The sequence below is a fragment of the Lissotriton helveticus genome, chromosome 4_2 (genome assembly GCF_964261635.1).
Source record: "Lissotriton helveticus chromosome 4_2, aLisHel1.1, whole genome shotgun sequence".
Taxonomy (NCBI): Eukaryota; Metazoa; Chordata; class Amphibia; order Caudata; family Salamandridae; genus Lissotriton; species Lissotriton helveticus.
In genome coordinates, this window is record NC_136064.1 from 24,785,340 (window position 1) to 24,805,515 (window position 20,176).

A 20,176-nucleotide genomic window follows, 5' to 3' on the forward strand; every position below is an offset into this window, starting at 1 on the left:
TGCCCCTGGAGTCCAAATGGACCCCCAGGTATTTGTACGACTGGCCTATGGCGAGGCTGTTGTTATTGAAAGACCATCCGCCACCGGCATGTCGCTTTTTCCCAAATGCGACAACCTGGGTCTTCTTCAGATTGACAGCCCTATGCAAATCAGTCTTGACCCTGTGCCTCGTGGGAACAGTCCAGTCCGAACTTCCAAGCCACGTCTTCCCTGGACCGAAAACACGCATCCTGGAACTGGTTTCAGGCTAACCGCCCTCATCAGTAAGGCTATCTTAAATCAGGAAAAGCTGCCAGAGGGCTGGATTTTGGCTCACAGAAAAGAAAGTTTTATACATTATTTTCTGCACTAGTTATGATAAATTCAACTGTGGCAAGTTGTTGGATTTATCATTGCCCATAGTTCGTCTTTGAATTACATTTTCTTAGCCCATTCCTCGCAATATTTATAATTAAATAACATTGAATTCATTACAGAAACTTGGCTTAATGAATTATCATGCCCAATAGTCGACTAACTAGTCCATCCTGGGTTCTCAATCATAAAAAACCCCAGAGTATTTCCAAGGTGGTGATTTAGCCATAATCCACAAGAATACCATCACTATAGTTGAAACAGTCACTTCCACCTACAGCACTTTTGAATATCTAAGCACTACTATAATGATGGAAAACAACGACATGCCACCCACCTTGCAACGCTCGCACCTTCCATGAACACTTACCAGACCTGGTAACTCACTACTCACTCTCAAATGCCAACAACATAATCCTAGGTGACTTCAACCTCCATTGGAATGACGAAAAAAAAACACATTAATCCAATCCTTAAGTGAATTCTTACTCAGCAACAACATAATCCAACACTGCAAAGAACAAACCCAAACTAGAGGCTGAATCCTTGACCCTATTATAGCCCAGGACAAAGAGATAACCATTGATGACTACCTCACAGTTGACTGGTCGGACCACTTAATCATTCTGTTACACGTGATCAAGCAGAGCCACACACTATTCATACAAAGAAAGCTCTCCAGTGGACGAGAACCCTACGACCGATTCCTCTAGCTGCTCTGGAAGAAAGAATATCTCTACTTACCCCTCTCGAACAAGGAATAACCTCTCAGCGAACGAACTCTAAACCCACTTTAACTCAGCGATTTCAACTTCAGTCCTGTCAAGTACCAAGCATCAGACGTTAGATTAACGCATTTTAGTGTGGTGGTACGTACCACCGCACTAACTTGCGAAGTCGCACATTATAGTGCCTCCTTGCAGAGTCAAGCGGCGCTATAGAAGTAGCACCCAGCAGCCCGGGTCGCGCGCTGGCTGCTTTGACAGAGTGTGGGTGACTGCGGTAGTACTGGGCACTGTGCAGTGCTTCCCTTATGTTAAATTTAAAGTTTACATATGCTAGGTAGGTTAGGTCATAGCCTGGAGTGTGGCCAGGCCGCCTGGTGTCTCAGCTGCATTCGCTAGTTGCAGCATTTACGTAACATCTGTGGCTGCATTCACCTGACATGGCGTCAAGTTACTGCAGCAATATACATTCGGTCGATTTGCTGAGAGTGGAGACAGGAAGTAGTCATTCGTGAGGCCGGCCAAGGCGCGAAAGAGCTGTAATTATGTTTCATTCATTTGCGAGACACTGCTCGCATTGCCGCCTGCGCCGTCTGTTAGTTGGTGCATCATCATGCCACGCAACCGGATCAGGTCGCCAGTGCCGGAGACTCTTCGTGGCCGTGGCTCACTGTGGTCTGTATTACATTTTGAAAATATAATTTAAATGCACAGTCTGACTGAGCCTGTAGCTCTGCTCACTGGGTGCTCTCGTCAGGCTGGTGCTGAGGCAGGCCGAGCTCTGCCATTTAGGTAGCACTGGCTACTAGAAAATATAATGTATTTTACGGCCCTGACTGAGCCTGTATAGCTCGCTGCTCTTGGTCTCCTAAGGCTCGTAAAGAAATCTAAAATGTTATGTATTAAAACTAAAAACCCAAATATAAATTGTATTGATAATGTTTGCACCTCAGAGGGGGCACAGTAGAAATACCCACACTGGAGCTGACATGTTCATGTCCTGGTATGTTCATATGTCGTGGTGTACCCAGATGCCGCCTTGGTTCTGTCTCCGGTCTCTGTTGCTGACATGTCTTTCTCACTTCTGGTTCTATAATTCATGGTCAGCTGTGTTTGGATTTGGGCCCTCTTCTACTAGGATGTCACTTATTGCAACATATGTTAGTTGCTCCTCTGTCTAAGCGATGCAGTCCCTCAAAAGGTGTTTGGGCTGAATCTTTTTTTTAATTTTAGGGCTGTTTGTGGGTGTATTGGGTCATGCACCTTATCTGCAGGAAGCATAAATGCGCGTGTCTCCCTTACCTTGTAGAACACCTGTACAGCATCTTGACCAGCTCCAATTTGCTCCATTTGCAAATGTGGTCCTCTTTTTTTTAAAGGTATGATTTGCTAATGGAGGCCAATTTATTTAGGTGGCCTGACTTGTTTTCTGTCCTAGCCCAGTCCCAGAGGGGTGGGTGTTCTGTCTTGGACCTGGCTGGCATACACAAATGAGCAGTCTGACAGCTCCGAATAGGACAGGACAGGACTGCAGCATTGTGCCCACCCCCAGGCGCAGCCATAGAACTTGGAAGACACTCAGTGCAAGCGCCCATTCTGGTGGACACTCCCTAGGCACTGTCTAGTAGGCGAGCCATACACTCTTTCTGAACTAAAACTCATTCATCTCTGCATCAATAATCTACTAGACCGCCCTTCCAATTTTAGTTTTATTATACTGACAACCAGAGGCATGTTTTTCCTTAATTTCGTTATATTTTCAGGTGCACTGCTTTCTAAAATTTACTCTGTGCCTGTGGCACAGTATCGTTTAACAATAGATGTTTTGTCACACTAAGAATTGGCTCTCAGCGAACCTCCTCATGGCGTGTCTGAATTTTGATGTATGATGGTGCTCAAATTGTTTTTTGCCGTCGAGTCATCTTAGAAATACTGCAGGTCAGTGACCTTTCATTTTAGGGATATTGGTTTAGTTTCAAGAGATTTTAGGTCTTCCAATGCTCAACAGTTTCTAATTTCTGCTATTTAGCTCTTTTCAAAGCACTTCGTTGATTAATTTTCTTTGTAAGGAACTGTCACTCTAAGTGTCATACATTTGCCACTTCCTACATGTTCTTGTTACTCAAAGGAGTGTAATTTCTTATATTTATATGTTCCCCTTGCTTGATTTTTCTCGCGAGAAAGTGTACTCATAGTCGTTAAATGTCCCTCATAGTTAGAGTTTATGAAAATGTAACACACAAGCAGTCTGAAACCAGTCATCCTAGACAAACTAGCCCCACTGAAACTAAAAAGCATTAGAGACACCCCCCTCAAGGTCCTGGTTTAACAAAGAACTCAATGCTGAAAGAGGGCAACGAAGAGCTGCAAAAAGACTCTGGCGAACAAACCCATCCTTAACTCGCCTTCGCCCCCTCAGAACAGAATGCAGGAAATATAAAAATCAAATCATGAAAGAAAAATTAGCCTTCTTTCGCAGCTCTCTAGACCATGCAATAAATTGACTGAAAGATCTTTTTAACATCATAAAAAAATAGACTTCCAAAAAGCCCCTCAGGCCGCCAAAGAACGCTGTGACAAATTTGCTAATTTCTTTGAGAAAATTGCAATGATATAGTCCTCTGTAGACTGCAGCATTCAAGCATCTACTGTAATCGCCCCCCCTCCCACAACAATTAATGGAAACTCCCCTTTACTTTCCTCCGACTCCCAAGCAGTGGTCACCCCTCCTTACAGTGTAACCAAATCCCAGGATCGCCCACTAACCCCAGAAGCTAGAAGGTATTCAATCCATTTATGGAGATGGGCCTCTCAAAGCTAATTGCGAATTTAAAGGCCTGCTCCAATCCTACAGACCACCTCCTGGCCTTACTGGCAAAATTTTAATCACATCATAACCCCCTTCTGGACGATGATGAGAAACAGCTCCTAAAACTGGGGTTATGCCAGACTCCCTAAAATCAGGCCAAGTCACTCCACTGGCAAAAAAAACAAAAAAAAACTGAATCGGACCTTGATTACCTCAACCTCAGGCCCATCTCCAACCTTCCTTATGTGGGTAAAATTTTGGAGAAATGTGTCCTGTTCCAACACATCCACACCAAGTCTCCTTGACTCACAGCAATAGGGATTCAGAAAGTGTTGTAGCACAGAAACAGCTATACTAAATATAGCTGACATCCACAAATCTCTGGATGCTGGACAATGCTTCCTGCTCATCATCCTAGACTTACCAGCATCCTTCGACACTGTCGACCATAAGCTTCTTCTTAACACTATCAAACAACGGATTGGAGTAGATGGCCTGGTTCTGCAGTGGTTCACATAATTTCTTCATAACTGCTTTCAACAAATGAAAAAAACAATTCTACTTCAGCTACCTCTGCTATACCCAGTGGTGTTCCCCAGGGTTCAAATCTCTCACCTACACTCTTATATATCTACATAAAGCGTCTTACTGTCCTAATCAAACAAGCAAACCTCCCCTTCCACCTCTATGTGGACGGCATCCCTCTTTACCTCGCAATATCCTCTCAAGATGACATACAATACCTAAATGATACAATCACAAAAATTCAAAACTGGCTATCACACAGCCACCTGAAACTTGACCAAGAAAAGACGGAAATCCCTCTCCTTTTCAACAACGGACAGACCCCACAGGTCCAAAAGTGGCTAAAGCTTTTCAACTGTATAAACTGCATTCTATCTGTGACCAACTCCACCAAATCCCTGTGATCACACTGGACCCAAGCCCGAACATAGGCTCACACATAAAGAACACAGCGAGGAGTGACTTCTAAAACCTAAAACTCCTTAATAAAATCAAGCTTTTCCTTCCCTTCCAATGATCTCAAAACTGCAGCGCAATCCCTGGAACTGTCCACACTACTATAAAGGCAGCAGCAAGTATGCTCACTGGAGTCAAAAGGCACTATCACATCGCCCCCGCCCTGAAAGCTCTAAAGTGGCTTCCAAGTGATGCTCGCTGTCCCTTCAAAACTGCTTGTCTCACTCACAAAGTCCTTCAAACTGGTAAACCCGCATACGGGGTGGCTAAACTCACCAAGGAAGGCAGGTCAAAAAGCCTTAGAAGCACCATCACCTTACTCCCCCCCCCCCTCCCCCCCAAAAGAAACAAAATCTCTGGCTCGCTCCTTCTCTGGCAATGCCTCAAAATTGAAACTCTCTGGATCCAGTAGATCTCAGGACCAACCCATCCTTCATGACCTTTAAGAGATCGCTAAAGGATCTCCTCCTCAATCGGCACCTTAACTTACTGGACAGTACATCATAACACATTTCAGCCATCTCTAATGTGCACAATGTATTGATTGTTGTGTTTCTATCTACACCAATCGGGATGCAACTCCCAACTCGTTTTCTTACTTCTGCTCATGCTGTCTGATATTATTGCCCATGTAATATTCTAAAGCACTCTGATAATCTCGAGTCTTGCCAGCGCTATATAAAACTCTCTAAATAAATATTCCAATGTTAACCTATGGAGCTAATCTACAATAGGGGTTAAGCTGCAGAGAGGAACTCACCTGTAGACTGCTTTGAAAAGCACCTTAACTGCACTATAATCTTTTATCTTCTAAACGTGCTTTTAAAATACCCGCTTTTATTGTTTTAACCTGTGCTTCTAAAACACCCGCTTTCTTTCTCTTGCAAGTCGTTCCCAAATACCTGCTGCTAATTCCTTGCAAGACACCCGCCGCCTCTTGGGACTGCTATCCTGCATCCATTCCACCTCCGTCCACCGCAGCAATTGTTGCTGATTGAGTGGAGGGAGGGCTGGTTAGGGTTGCACCCACTTCCGCTGTGCTATTCCCGGACGTCATCTTGGGAGTGAGACGTTCTTGTCTCCCTCCTGAGTCCTTTGCCTACGTCCATAAAAACGGAGGATAGCACTGACGTACAGCGGTTAAGCTGCAGCGGGGTACTTGCCATCTAGACTGCTTTGAAAAGCACCGTAACCACACTGTAAACTTTTATTTTCTAAACACGCTTTTAAAATACCTACTTTTATTATTTTAACCTGCGCTTCTAAAACACTTCCGCTGTGCCGTTCCTGGACGCCATTTTTGGAGTAAGACGGTCTAGTCTCCCTCCTGAGCCCTTTGCCTCCATCCATAAATGCGGAGGATGGTGCTTATGTCCATCAAAGGCAAGCTCGTCCATGCCTGGTCCCCTGGCCGGTTGTCTCGAGACTCAGTAGGGATCCTCAGGTACTCTTGGTAGGCTCTATTGGCACTGAGACCTATTGTAAAGGGCCCCCTGATTTTAGCCCTAATAGACCTCACACCACTTTACTCACCTTAACCAAACCAGATGCCTTAGACCCAACTCTGCAATTAACTCAGTCGATATTGTGGCACTTGACCAGTAAAATTGCAGTGAGACCAGTGGAGAAGGTTCGCAATTTGGGCATTATGATCAACAACAAGTTGACCATGGAAGCCCAAGTCACTAAAACGGTGGGAAATTGCTTGGCAATCATTAGATTGCTACACAAAGTTCTTCCTTTACTACCACTTCAAGTGTGGGCACTTGTTGTACAGAGTACAGTCGTGAGCAGACTGGACTACTGTAACGCCCTTTTGCTTGAATCTCCTTAGTCCCTGTTGGACAGACTGTTGAGAATCCAGTCCACCGCAGCTAAACTTGCTCTGGGCTGGCCGAGGCGGTCTTCGTCCTCTGGCTGCCGGTGGGACAGAGAATTAAGTTTAAGTCTCTTTGTCTTGTGTTAAAAGCTCTGCACGGGATGGGCCTGATCGCGCTACAGAGAAAGTTTGAGTGGTATGTCCCAGCCAGAAATCTTCGCTCTGCTTCAGTTAGACTTATTAAGGTAGCTAGGTTTAGGAAAGCCAGAACCGGTGGCAGAACTTTCACGGTCGCTGCGGCTAAACTATGGAATGGACTGCCTCTGGAAGTAAGACACATTAGTGAGCTTTTACCTTTTAGAAAAAGGTTAAAAACTCTGTTATTCCCCAAAGTTTAGCTGCTGTACTGCCCTTTACTTGTTGACTGTACCTCTTTGTTGTCTGTTTTCTGCCGTGCACTTTGAGTTTCTCAGCGCCTGGATGCCGTCAGGTGATAGAGCGCTTTACAAATATAATAAATAAAATAAATAAGTAAATAGAAAAAGCAGAGGCCCAACAACTGCAAACATCTCAAGCATGCTACTAAACATTAGGTCCCTAGTAAAACCTCACCTAGAACTCTCAGACCGTAGCCAAGCGCAGCACGTGGATGTTGCTGTTGTGACTGAAATATGGGCAGACTGTGGCTCTGGCCCAGAAATTGTTGCAGCCCCCCTAGCCCTCCATATATGCAGTCTAACAGTTAGACAGGCAACTAAAAAAGGGCGGGAGCTGGCTGTCTTTTTTTCTTACCCTTACAAATTAATGGGGAAACCCAATCATTGTCAAAGGACCTGGGTATAGAATAATATTAAAAACAGATGGTCCTAGACTAATTTAGAAAAACACAAAGGAAGATAATTTTTTTGTGTGGGCTGGTTAAGTAATCAACAGCTAGTAATTAATACTTATAGACGAGAAATGATTCAACAATTCACACCCTAAAAGTTAAAAGAATACACCCACAGTTTTTTGTTACATATATTCATTTTTATATTTCTCAAAGGTAATGCAAGGAAACGGTAAAGACATTAACACGTATGTTTAAAGAGAAACAGGTTACTCAAGGACAGAAGTATATGGAGGAGAAGTGCTCATGCTTCAGCGAAAAAGAGGGGAAGATTACAAAGTAAAGGCAGTAAAACAGCAAGGTAGTTTTCTGTTTGAGATCAATACTGGCTATTAAGTACAACATAAACCAGTATAGTAAGGCCTGTCCACATCATAATTCTTACAGCAAATGTATCATCATTCTGTAGGTGCATAAATGCAACATCTGATAATGGGGCAGGGTGATAAGGCGTGGCACGGGCCTTTGTTTGGGGGTATGCGTCGACGTTTTGACCCAGCCTATGCGTAGAGGGTAACTTTGAACATCCACTTGCGGGTCTTCTTCAGGACAGATGGATAGTGTGAAGCATGGGATTTTCTCTAACTACCCATATATCAATTTACTACCTTCTCTTCCTCTCACCTAGTCCAACCACTAGGCAATCAACTGGCAGATCAAGATTGAGAAAAACACCAGGCACTGAGACACAATTCAACAAACCCCTAGTAGAACCTGGCACAAGACACAGCCGGGCAAACTATGAGGTCCGAACTGTGCCTGGCACAAAATACAAACAGCCGAAGTGTGAGATCCCAACTATGACGTTCTTACCACTGTACCCTGGCAACCAGCTGTAAACCTGAAACAGAGCATCGAAAGCTTTTCAATCTGGCTAAAGTCTGCTCTAGACATTGTAGAATTCGGTCAAACAAAAAAAACTATAGCTAAGAAAGTCTCCCAGCCGTGGTACAACAAAAACGTTAGGATATCAAGGCAGGACTGCCATAGGCAAGAACAGAAATGGATACAAATATAGGTTGAGGAGAAAATTATCTACAAAAACAAATCCTAGCTGCAAAAACTTCCTATTACTCTGAGCAGATAAAATCAGCTTGCGACGCCAACAAAAATCTTTTTCTAGTTATAAAAATAAAGTTGTGTGATACTCTGGACAACTTCTTTCAAGAGAAGGTTGCCAACATCTTCAACAAATTTACTGCAGGCAGGACAGCCATTCAAACGGATGGGCAATCTCCAAATGCTACATCAGGCCCATTCAAAAGGACAACTTACAGCGATAATTCCATCAATTAAATCTGGTGCCCGCAAGACCCCTGTCCTCAAAAAATAATTTACTTGATCCCAGCACAAGTAGCACAAAACTTGGGGCAAATCTTTAACAATATGTTCACAGAGGGAATCTTCCCTACACACTGGAAACTTGCCTCTGTTCTGCCCCTGCTAAAAAAGGACAATATGAACATTCTGGATTTAAATAACTATCGTCCCATATCAAGACTCCCCATCGCCACCAAGCTGGCAGAGAAAGTAATGAATCAACAACTCTCAGAGTACATACAGGAAAATTCTTTCCTGGATGACACACAGCATGAGTTCAGGAAAAACGGGAGCACAGAATCTGCCTTAGTGGAAGCCACTGAAGATATCCGAGAAATGCTGGATAAGGGGGAGTGGTGGCTTTGATTCTGCTGGATCTCTCTGCGGCATTTGATATGGTCAACTGTAAGATTCTGGTTGACCGCATGCAGAGTCTGGGGATCGAGGATACAGCACAAGATTTCCTTTAATCCTTCCTGGCCAATAGACAACAAAGGGTGGTGTTGGGGAACTTCACATCTAGGCCTTTATCTCTGTTCTATGGAGTCCCCCAGGATTTGGCTTTGAGCCCAACAATGTTCAATCTTTGTCACACCGCTGGTGACTCCCTGGCATCGTACACTGACGACACCCAAATTGTGGCGTCACTAGCAAAATATTAAATCAATTCTGGCTCAGCCTTTAGTACCTGCATGAGCAATGTGAGCAAGTTGGTGGACAAAAATTGTCTTTAAATGAATGCCGCAAAGACTGCGGTCATCATTTTTGGCAATAACCCCTAATTTTGGACTCCAGCATGGTGGCCGCCTGAGCTGGGCCTACTTCCTGCAACCATAAATAAAGCAAAAAAGCTCCGCTTTCTGTTAGATAACGAGCTGAAGCTCAGAGAACAAGTGAACGCAATTACATCCTCCTCATATTGCTTTCTGAGGCGTGTAAAAAAGATTGAAAAATTCCTGCCTCCTGAGCTTTTGAAAACTATGATCATTGCACTGGTACTTTCAAGGATCGCCTACTGCAACAGCCTCTATATCAAACTTACATCAGGCTCTCTGAAGAGGCTTCAGACTCTGCAGAATGCAGCTGCATGCTTCCTCTTCAAAATTCAAAAAAATGAATATGCTAGAGGAGCCATCAGGAACCTCCGCAACGCTCCCAGTCGGACAATGCTGCAGGTTCAGAGCCCCTTGTCTGGCCTTTAAATCACTGCACAGTCTGGGGCCAGACCATTTCAAGGAGAAACTCAAATGGTATGGCCCAGGGAGGGCTCTTTGCTCAGGTTCTGCCTTGAATCTGGTTGTCCCCCCATTTAGGAGGGCCACCTTGGGTGGGAAGAGCTTTTTCAGGACCACAGCTGTGTTCTGGAATAGCCTACCACTTAAACTAAAAGCTTCTCTCTCCTTGCTTGTCTTCAGGAAGGCCTTGAAGACCTTGCTCTTTTTACAGGAATAGCAGGCACCCAACCATCTGCAAGAAATCTTGTTTTAATAGCTCTGCATCTATACCCGCCCTCTATAGCACCAAGACACCCCTGGCATGAGTTTGTGCTTTACAAATCATATTCATTCATTCATCCATAAAAAAAAATCGGTATTTCTTCCCTCACCAGAGCTTCTAAAACATCTTTTTAAATGGACCTGCTTATAGTTATAATGCAGCAGAAGGGCATTTGCATTTTTTTATAATCTAGACTCAATTTAATACCTAACTGTCCCTTTCATCCTGCATTAGTTTAAAACATGTTACCCATTTCTATTGTCTATTTGGTCCTCTTTCCTCTCTGATGAATGTTTTATGGTTGACAGTGATTGGCAAAGGATTTACGGAATTTTAAAAATAAGAACCTAAATAAAGAAATATTCATTCAATATAACTAATTGATATTATTAAAGACAGACTCTGATTACTTATCAATATGCTTTATCTAAATTAATGTGAATGCTCATCAAGTACAATACAGCTTGAATCATAGATCATCACACAAGAGAGCAACAATATCGTAATTCATCATAACACATCGCAAATATCCGTGTTGTGAGAGAGTGGAAAGGCGAGGAGACAAAAGAGTAAAGACATTTGCAAAATAAGATTAATGCATATTCAGAATATCATACAAATCTATTGCTGAAAATGCTAGGAGTCTGAAAAGCTACTCTCCGGCCGAGAGAGTAAGCTGGGGCATCCTCAAAGGTATGAGGAGCAAAGTCAAAGATTCAGGATCAGCAGAACACCAGCCAGCTAGTTAAGTTAGGAAACAGCAACACAGCTCTCTCCTCTCGCAAATAAAATCTCACAAGCCTCTCTCCAAACTAAATTATCCTAGTACCAATAGTTATACCCTGATTCATTAAAAATCCAATGCCCCATGCATCATCACACGGAAAACCCTCAAATCCCATTGGACAAAACCACGGGGTGTCTGGTCACTTCACTTTCAATGTGCCTAACTTTTCAACAGTTCCTTAGTCTTTAGAAAACCTTAGTCATCAACCTTCAGCAGAGGAAGCTCAGATAATCTCTTTCGCGGCTTGCACATTTCTCCATCTCGCTAATGTATCAAATTCATAGTTCAAGTGTCCACATACTCCGCTCTGGAAGGAAATTCCTCCACGCAGCCTTGGCCGTCATCAGGAACTCACAAAGGACAAAATACATATTTTTGCAGCTTATGTTTTTATAAGCAAATTAAAGCTAGAAAGACCCTTGAGGCCTTCTTTGTAGAACAGTTAAATGTTCTCTAGGAAAAACAGACAGACATGTGATTATCGCTGTCACTTTACCGAACTCCACTATTCCTGTTTCTATGCATCACGTTTTTATACATTTTCAACCAGTTAGTGAAAAGAAAATTATATGGCTTCTATTAATATTATTTTCTTTGGCTGTTATTTCTGCATTATTCATTAACATTTGCTGCCTCCTACAAAAACATTAGAAAACACAAATTTCTCTCCAGCATGCACTTGCGCAGTTTTCATCTTCCCCTTTTTAGTTTTGCACTGTTCATTTTCATACTATTTTGTTAATATTCCACACAATGAGGAGTTCAATCTGAGCATGTTTTATTTTGCAAAACCCTGCTCCGTCAGTTACATTGCACCCCTCCCCTGGGGCATCAGAGGAGACCTTAGGGGTGACTTATATGTAAAAATAAGATAGAATACCACTTTGATAGTACCTGCACCACCAAAGACTTTCATGTTTGCGTGTAATTTACTTTACAGGGATGTCTTTAAAAATGACAGTTGCCACACAGCATTGCACACTTATTAGTGTGGGAAATCTTCTGGGCCTCTAAACCCCTCCCCTATTATATACTAGGGACTTCTAAGTAGTTTGAATTCCCCCTGCCCTATTATTACTAGGGACTTATAGGGTCTGTCATTGCCAATTGTAATTATACCTAATTACCATATACCTTTTTCATTAGAGCACCTGCCCTGTTTAGCAGAGCGCAGGGCACAGTCAGTCAGTTACCTCCAGTATCAGTCAAAATATGGGGGTGAACAGGGCCAAACAGAATGACTTTCTCACGAATATATACATACTAATGGAATAGATGGGGCTCGGAAACTTTCTTACATGTCTTGAGAGGCAGATTTAATTTGGCCGGAAGTGGAATGGATGTTAGGCTGCAGTTGTAAACTGTTTCCCTTCAGTCACTCATGGTTAAGGGCAGCCCAGGTGGTAGCAGGGGAAACTGAATCCATTACCATTTAACCTGATGCCCTGCCCTTCCTGGGACAGAAATCTGAAGAAACTAAACTTTGTGTTGGCACAGTTGGGAAAACTAAATAGCTTCACTAGGAGTTGGTATACCTAAACTTTACATAGCCCTTAATAAATTATGCTAATGCATAGGTATCGGCTAGATTTCTATAGAAGGTTTTGTTTCCCTTTAGGTTAACACTCTGGATATTTGTGTGCTAAAGTGAAAAGATCAGCTAGATTGAATATTCCATGACCACAGACTTTACCAAAGCTCAATGTCGTGATGGTTGGATTATTGAAGGGGTCTCTAAGATCCAGTTGAGCAAGGATTTCTCCAAGCCATGCGGAAAAGTTACTGATGTTAGCAATAATGAAGTTTGCTTGTACATTTCTGATCAGGGCTAGTAAAACCAATTGTGAGGGATTATGAAGTCGTAGCTGCCACATTGCAATGCCAATTAGAGCCATTCCATATCCAGACTTCAATGAAGGTTCCAAACCGCATTATAAGCATGGGGCAAACTTTCTTGGGTAAGGAGCTTGCTTCCACAAAGGCTTTATAGTTTAGTACCATGTGTCTTCTTTTATTGTGTCACGCATTCTAGGTGTTGTGCTGATGTTGTATGTCACAATATCAAGGTCATTATTATCAACCAATGACAATATTGAGTCGACTATGTCAACTACCATTATAATGATGAGGTAAGCATCAATAGGGAAATGTTGATTTACTGTTCTTAACTCCACATCTACTTACTATGCTGATATAGAGGTAGGTGATATAGTGGAGTTAATGTTTTGTAGGTTGATATTTCGACCACGATGTTGCAACCCCCACCTTAACAGGAGATGGGGTCTCACCCTGGCCAATATAGTTGAGTCCATAAACATGAACATTAAAAAGGCTCACATTTTCTTGAAAGTTCTAGATTTGTTGATTTCTATAATCTCCATTCCTAAAAAGGTTTGACCCCAGAACTTAGGAACTTATTGACTTTAGTTTGTTAGCTTGTTTTATTACAGTCACCGATGATTCCTATAATCTACTATTTACGTTAAATTACAGCTGAAGTTAACCTGTCTGTCCAGGAAGAAGTTCATGGGACCTGGAGAAGTTCAGTCGTTCTTCCGTGCTCCTACTCACCTGTACATTATTCACTGCATAGCGTCATATGGCGAATCAATGGACAGATGATATTAGCAAGAGATGATACCGGAGACCACACATTTCTGACTAAGCACATAGGCCGGCTCTGCCTCCCATGGGAGCGTCAAGGGGGCGATGTCTCTCTCACTATCATGAACCTCCAGATTGACGACGGGGCACAGTACTCCTGTGAAGTGTCCCTGATGTTGAATGGAATTAGTGACCTGCTGAAAAGAGAGGCATTCATTAACCTGGATGTAACAAAAGGTAAGAAAGTAACAATGTTTGCATCTTTTCTTGGTGTTCTCAATCTGTTCTCAAGGGTTGGGCTGGCCTATTGGGCAATTGGGCAGTTTCCGAGGGGCTGGTCTGATAGGTCATTGTGGGGGCTGTTTTTCCCCCCTACCTATGGCCTGTTTTCAATCATGGCTGCAAATATTAATCAGTAGTAGGGCCGGGAGGAGGCGGGCAAGGGTAGAATGGGGAGGGAAAAAAAATGACTTACCTGCCAGCTGACTGGTCGGCCACCTCCTCTCTTCTTTCCTGTTCCTGGCTTATGTTGGAACAGGAAGCAGGATAGACTCTTCTAAGCCAATCACATTGCTGCAATAAAGCAGTGTGATTTGTCTGAGTGCCTTGGTTCAGTGCTCAGTTGGGGAATTGAAGCCTGGGCATTTTCTCCACCCAGGCTGTCATTTTATTTTAATTTTGCTTGCCGTGCTGAAAGACAGTGGGGCGACAGTGCCTGTCTCATCTTCTGATGGGTCGGTATCTTACCAATGATTTCTCTGATATTAAAACAAACATTCGGTGTATCAAGCTCAAATCCATGGAGTCTCCCAGACCATGAAAAACACTTTTTACAGCGTGGCTTTACAATTTCTAAACTGCCCCAATTGGCAAACATGGGACACTATTTAAGCTATCAAATTCACTAATGGGGGTTACTTTTATTTTGGTGCCCAGGCCTATTTTCTGTCCCAGACTGACCTTGCTGTGCTCATAGTGTAAGCACTTTTGCAGGCAGCATTGTTAGAAAGCACATGGTCTTGGTTTAATCTTGACTTTCATGGTACCGTAGGACAAAGGCTTTCAGACAGCAGCACAAAGTTTTTATACCAGGATCTCCCGTACGATACAAAACAGTACATTAAAACATCTACCACTGCCACTCACCCCCAAGGACCTATACAGCTTTATCAAAAAGATCTCTGACAAAGTGACCCTTTGGGGGACCCTTAGGGAATTCCAGCACCAGCCCAACGAGGAGCAATAGCCCAATGATGAAGCATGACATCCTTTGGGGTTTGTGAGGGCATCAAGACTATGACACACTGTCCCCCGTGAGCAGAGTAGGAGGACAACAAGAGCTCTTCTCCCTTTACAGTCTCTTCTTCTGATAGAAACAGGGACGCTCGTTGGTTGCATAGTTTCACTAATGATGCCAGCCTTCCATGGATCAACTCGAATCCACGATTTACCATGAGACTCTCCAGTTGGTACCACGGTCAAATGGACACTTGTCTACTTATCGTAACCAGAAGTGCGTGGTGAATACTATAAAGTTCATAGCCAGGATTAGTGTAATTATGTGGTAGTGAGGACCAAATTATGCAACAGGGTTAACTAAATTATGCTGCAAGAAAAGCCCAATTATGCTGCAAATTATGTAACTATATTTTGCTCTATAGTCATTTTAACATACATTAATAACAAAGGTATCGCAAACACTGTATAAAATTCTACGGCTTCTTAAGAAAGTAAAGTAATTCTCCCAAAAAATAATGGTTTCCTTTTAGAAAGACTAATCTATTGACACCATGACTTCAAATTTCAAGAGTGAATTACTTAAGCGGCCAACACATAGGAAACAGGGTCGAAGGGGAGCGTGGAGAGGTGCACCGAGGGGGGAGGGGGTGTGGGAGAGCGTGGGGGGGGGGTTAATAATAAAGAAATTAAATTTACCTGATGCTGCTTCCGCCATCTCGCACCTCATGCTCCTCTGCTTCCTGGACCCAGAAACCCATGGGACCGCATCAGAGACTCCTTGTGCAATCCCCACGCTGCTCTCATGCTGCTTGAGAGCAGCGCGGGGATTGTGCCTGAGCAAGTGCTAAACCAGCCACCTCAGGTCAAACAGTCTGTGCCTTTTCTCCAACCCTGCTGCCTAATACAGCTGGGTTGTAGAAACCTAACTACGTACCTCTGTTTGGCCGGCTTCAGACAGCCGGCCATACACACATGCACACTTAGTAGTGCACCTACCCCTCATCCCTGTGACCCCTATCCATGCCCCGCCCACCCTACAAATGCTGGCTTGACCAGTAGACGAAATATAAAACAATAATAAAATACTGTTTTATTTTTCAGCTGCTGGCTCTAGGCCAGTGGGACACACCGCTCCACCACCACCGCGAAGAAGCCACCTTCGATAAAATAGTTTGTTACAAGATGTGTGCACGTTTGAGTGCAGAGGGAAATGAGTCTACATTTGACAGTTGTAATGAAACATGTGTCACTTAAATTTTCTGTGTCTAGTTATGACTTAGAGCTGGTCTTCAGTATTGGCTTTACTCTGAATCCACATTTTCGCCTTTATAAACATCAATTGTATTAGGGAAAAATCTATAAAGAGTATTGTACATTACATATCAATAATGTAAGTGTCTCGCTTGGAGTCATTGAATCTCTTGGAGACATTGCAAGGTACGAAACATTGCACCTTAAAAAGAGAAGAAACATGCTTGGGATTTTTCTGTACTCTGAGGGCCTAATTACAAGTTGGCGGTTAATTTCTTTCCATGCGTAAACTCATATTTATGCACAGGACGAAATTACAAATTCTGTTAAATTTAACGCATCCAATAATTCTCGGTTGTGTTAAATAACCAAACATTAGTTAACCTTTGGCAGGGCAAACCTGCAGAAATGTAATAAGGGAAAATAAATGGTATTTACCATATCATGCGGATTTTGGTGCTTTAAAACCCAAAATCTGCATGTTATTTTCCATAAACTCATAATATGTGTTATTTGTAGCACTGATGAATAACGTCCCCCATTGTATCGTTATATATCCTCTACTTGTCATCAGGCCCTGAGTATCCTTTCAGAAACAATTGCTGATAACAGTGTCTCTGGTACAACATAAGTTTGTGATAAATAACTAAAAGTTTTATAACAAAAAAAAGAATCATCCTGATCCAGTACGGCTCGCTACAATCCTTTTATACACATTTTACTTTACCCAGATGCAACCACTATTTCCTCATCAGTGGGGCCCATAACACCGGGAGTCATATACACACGCACACTCATATACACAGCATCTGAATCAATGATAACGAGGTAGAGCTGCTGGTTAGCGGGGTACCTGGGTTTGAACTATATGCATTATTTACATTAGTTATATTCATTATATGCAAACCTATTACCTGGAAAACCCTACACCAAGGCACTCCACTATTTGGTCAATAGATCATCTAAGAAGTTAGTTGATGGGGACCAAGACCAGCTTAATCATAGTAATCCAAATAAAACATTAACACACATTTTGTCATGACTTCATTTAAACGAAATACAACTCGAGTTAAATTATCTATTCATTTAAGAAACTGAAGTTTGGTTTATTCAAAATGAACGAAGATTTAGCCATTCATGTAGTACATGTTTAAAGAAAATAGAAAATAGAAATTTTATTACCTAACTCCGTCATATAGAAATAACAGAGTTGCACGAGTCTCATCTGCCTCTCTATTCTTCTTAACGCCTCAAAATAAAATCTCTGCATTCGGTCATCTTCATTGCTCCAAAAATGAAAGTCCAGAAAAATATTTCAAAGTCTCAAGCACCGTAAAATCAATCAGACCGACAGCATGTCATGGTACAAAATAAAAATCAGGAGGAAGCTTTTATTTACCCTTTTCGAACGAGATCTTTTATACCCTTTTTTCACTAACTATCTGCCTAAAATTGCAACTTTTAGGGTCCATAGTTCATTCTGATTGGTTCTACAATTGGGTGACAATGATCACCTCATCCATCCTTGACAGAACCGGTTTTCCAAAATGCACGGTCATTTTACTTTTCTCATAGATGTCATCTCCGTTTCAGATTTTGTCATTCAGTTCATTCGCTACTTTGCCTTCCTTTCCCAGGGTCTCAGATGCAAAACAACTTTTGGCATCCCTCTTCGCTCCTGAGTCAAGCTGGCCTTGACATCAGTCGCTCGATGTACCAGGCACTTCTTGCTGAGTTTGTCTTTCTCTTCATGCGCGCATGCACAACCTCTCAGCTTCAGACCAATGCTAACATTGCTGTCAGCTGCGATTTCCGGCACCCAGGCCACATAGGCCGTAATGAAAACTAGTGCGAAAACAAACACAATAGAACATTATTATATATAATTATATTTCTCACTGTTAACCACCCACCTTTCTAATATTCCCATTAGTAAATTACCTAGCTGAAGCATATAAACACATAGCTTTATACTAACCAAACGCGTTTATTTTCTTTTAGCCACAATAAGACATAAACGTTTACAAAAGGAACACATACATGCAGTTTTCATATTATAGCACTATATTAGTATGACTCGTTCACAATTTGTTAATAAATTAATTTGCAAATAGCAATTAGTAGCCACGTATAATGTTGACGTCTAAATGAGCTATTGTTGATTAATTATTCATGCTTCAAACGATTAGATTGATTATAGTTATGCAAGTATGACTTCACAAGGGGTACACAAACATTTTTGTCTCACCCCTGCTCCATTAATCCCTTCCCAGTGTTTGACTTATATTTGAAAACATAGGTGTTTGTTTACTAAGTTCTTTTCCCCGGACCATCTACTGGGGGCATTAGTACTGTTTGAGTAAATGTTTCTTCTCATAAATACTAGTTTTACATCAGAATGCTGCAATCCACTACTGAAAAGTGACATGATAACTATTGCAAAGGGTCTGCCAATGTGTTGCACCACGAGTGACAATAAGCTAGAAGAACATAATTTTTTGTTGAAAGATGCTAATTAAGCAACAGATGGTGACATAAATGCAAGTGTGGTAAGTCCATAACTAAGTGGAAACCTTTGCAGCTGCATACACACAACTCCAATGGCCCTGCTGATGGATAAAGGGTAGTTTCATGGAACAGTTTCTCAGCTACAAGCACACCCCATACTGGCATACAGAAAGGAAAAAAACAGATCGGGTGATAAAGATTTCTTCTCACAACCAGCTAGTCCTTCATTTAAGCTGGTGGATTCCAGTGCTCCGCACCGGCACCAAATTGTCAACACCAGCACTTATGGCAGTCTGGCACATGGTGACGCTGCATGTCTAATTTACAGATTTGCACAAGAAGAGTTCTCTAATAACTAAATGTATGTTAAAATACATGCAGTCCAAGCCATTTTTATGGCGTTGGGGGCCTGGTATAGTCCGAATTGTCACACTTGTAAGAGTGAAATGAATAGTAGTTGTGTTGCAAATGAGAAAAACAAGGACCCCCTGGGTAGTGATAATATATAGACTCCTAGGGCAGGGTAACCAAACATGTGAGTAAAAAATCCTAGGCCATCAACTAGATGAATGAACAATTTGACCTAGACCAATACTGAAAGGAGCAATCAAAGAAGAGGGGAATTAAGTAAAAAACATGTTTTTAATTGGTAAATTAAAATTCATATAGACATATTGCAATAAACAGAAAATATGCTAAGAAATAAAACATTAATCAATACACAATATATTTAAATATTAAAAAGTAAGGTACATAACATATACATAATATACATAATACATTTCAAAGTTCATTTAAAGTTATTGTTGATGCCTGAAATGCTGGAGAAAATTAGACTTAAAAACACTCGACGCGCGTTTCGGCAGAAAACGCCTTCCTCAGGAGTTACAGGTGATACTCTGCAAGAATATTCATAAGAAAGACATATATCAGATTCCCATATGTACACATGTAAACTTACATTTAATTATATACCAGTCTTAAAAAACATTGAGACGTTATACAAAATACAATAAGAAATATATATACATATATAGTTCCAACTTCAAAGAAACTACAAATCGAATTGGTCTAGGTTACTGATCTGTTCACCCATTGTCATCTGATAGACAATTCAGATACTCCAATTGTACAGTACTTAAATCATGGTCTACAGGTTGTCTAAAGTTGATACAGGAAGACAGTATTTATTTAAAAATGGTATACGTTAGTACTACATAAACCGTTGAAATCAACAGCTAGCCATTTATTCTTTTCTAATTCGTTTCAAACATCAAAAAACACATATATCACCCTGAGATACCTATTTTTGAGGGGACATGTCATAGTATTAGAATATAAACTTACATCAAAAAGATTTTATTCCAATGCAGTACATCAAGAGAAGATGATA

General features: G+C 41.8%; 1 protein-coding gene across 1 annotated transcript in view; it reads left to right on the forward strand.

The window, feature by feature from the left end:
- Positions 1 to 1,608: 1,608 nt before the first annotated feature.
- Positions 1,609 to 20,176, forward strand: part of LOC144752163 (V-set and immunoglobulin domain-containing protein 4-like) — a 248,192-nt gene continuing 229,624 nt past the window's right edge. Inside the window, exons 1-2 of the mRNA XM_078640089.1 lie at positions 1,609 to 1,754; positions 13,675 to 14,022. Of these exons, the coding sequence (XP_078496215.1) occupies positions 1,625 to 1,754; positions 13,675 to 14,022 (478 nt within the window). The 5' untranslated portion in view covers positions 1,609 to 1,624. The remainder of the gene's footprint in view (positions 1,755 to 13,674; positions 14,023 to 20,176) is intronic.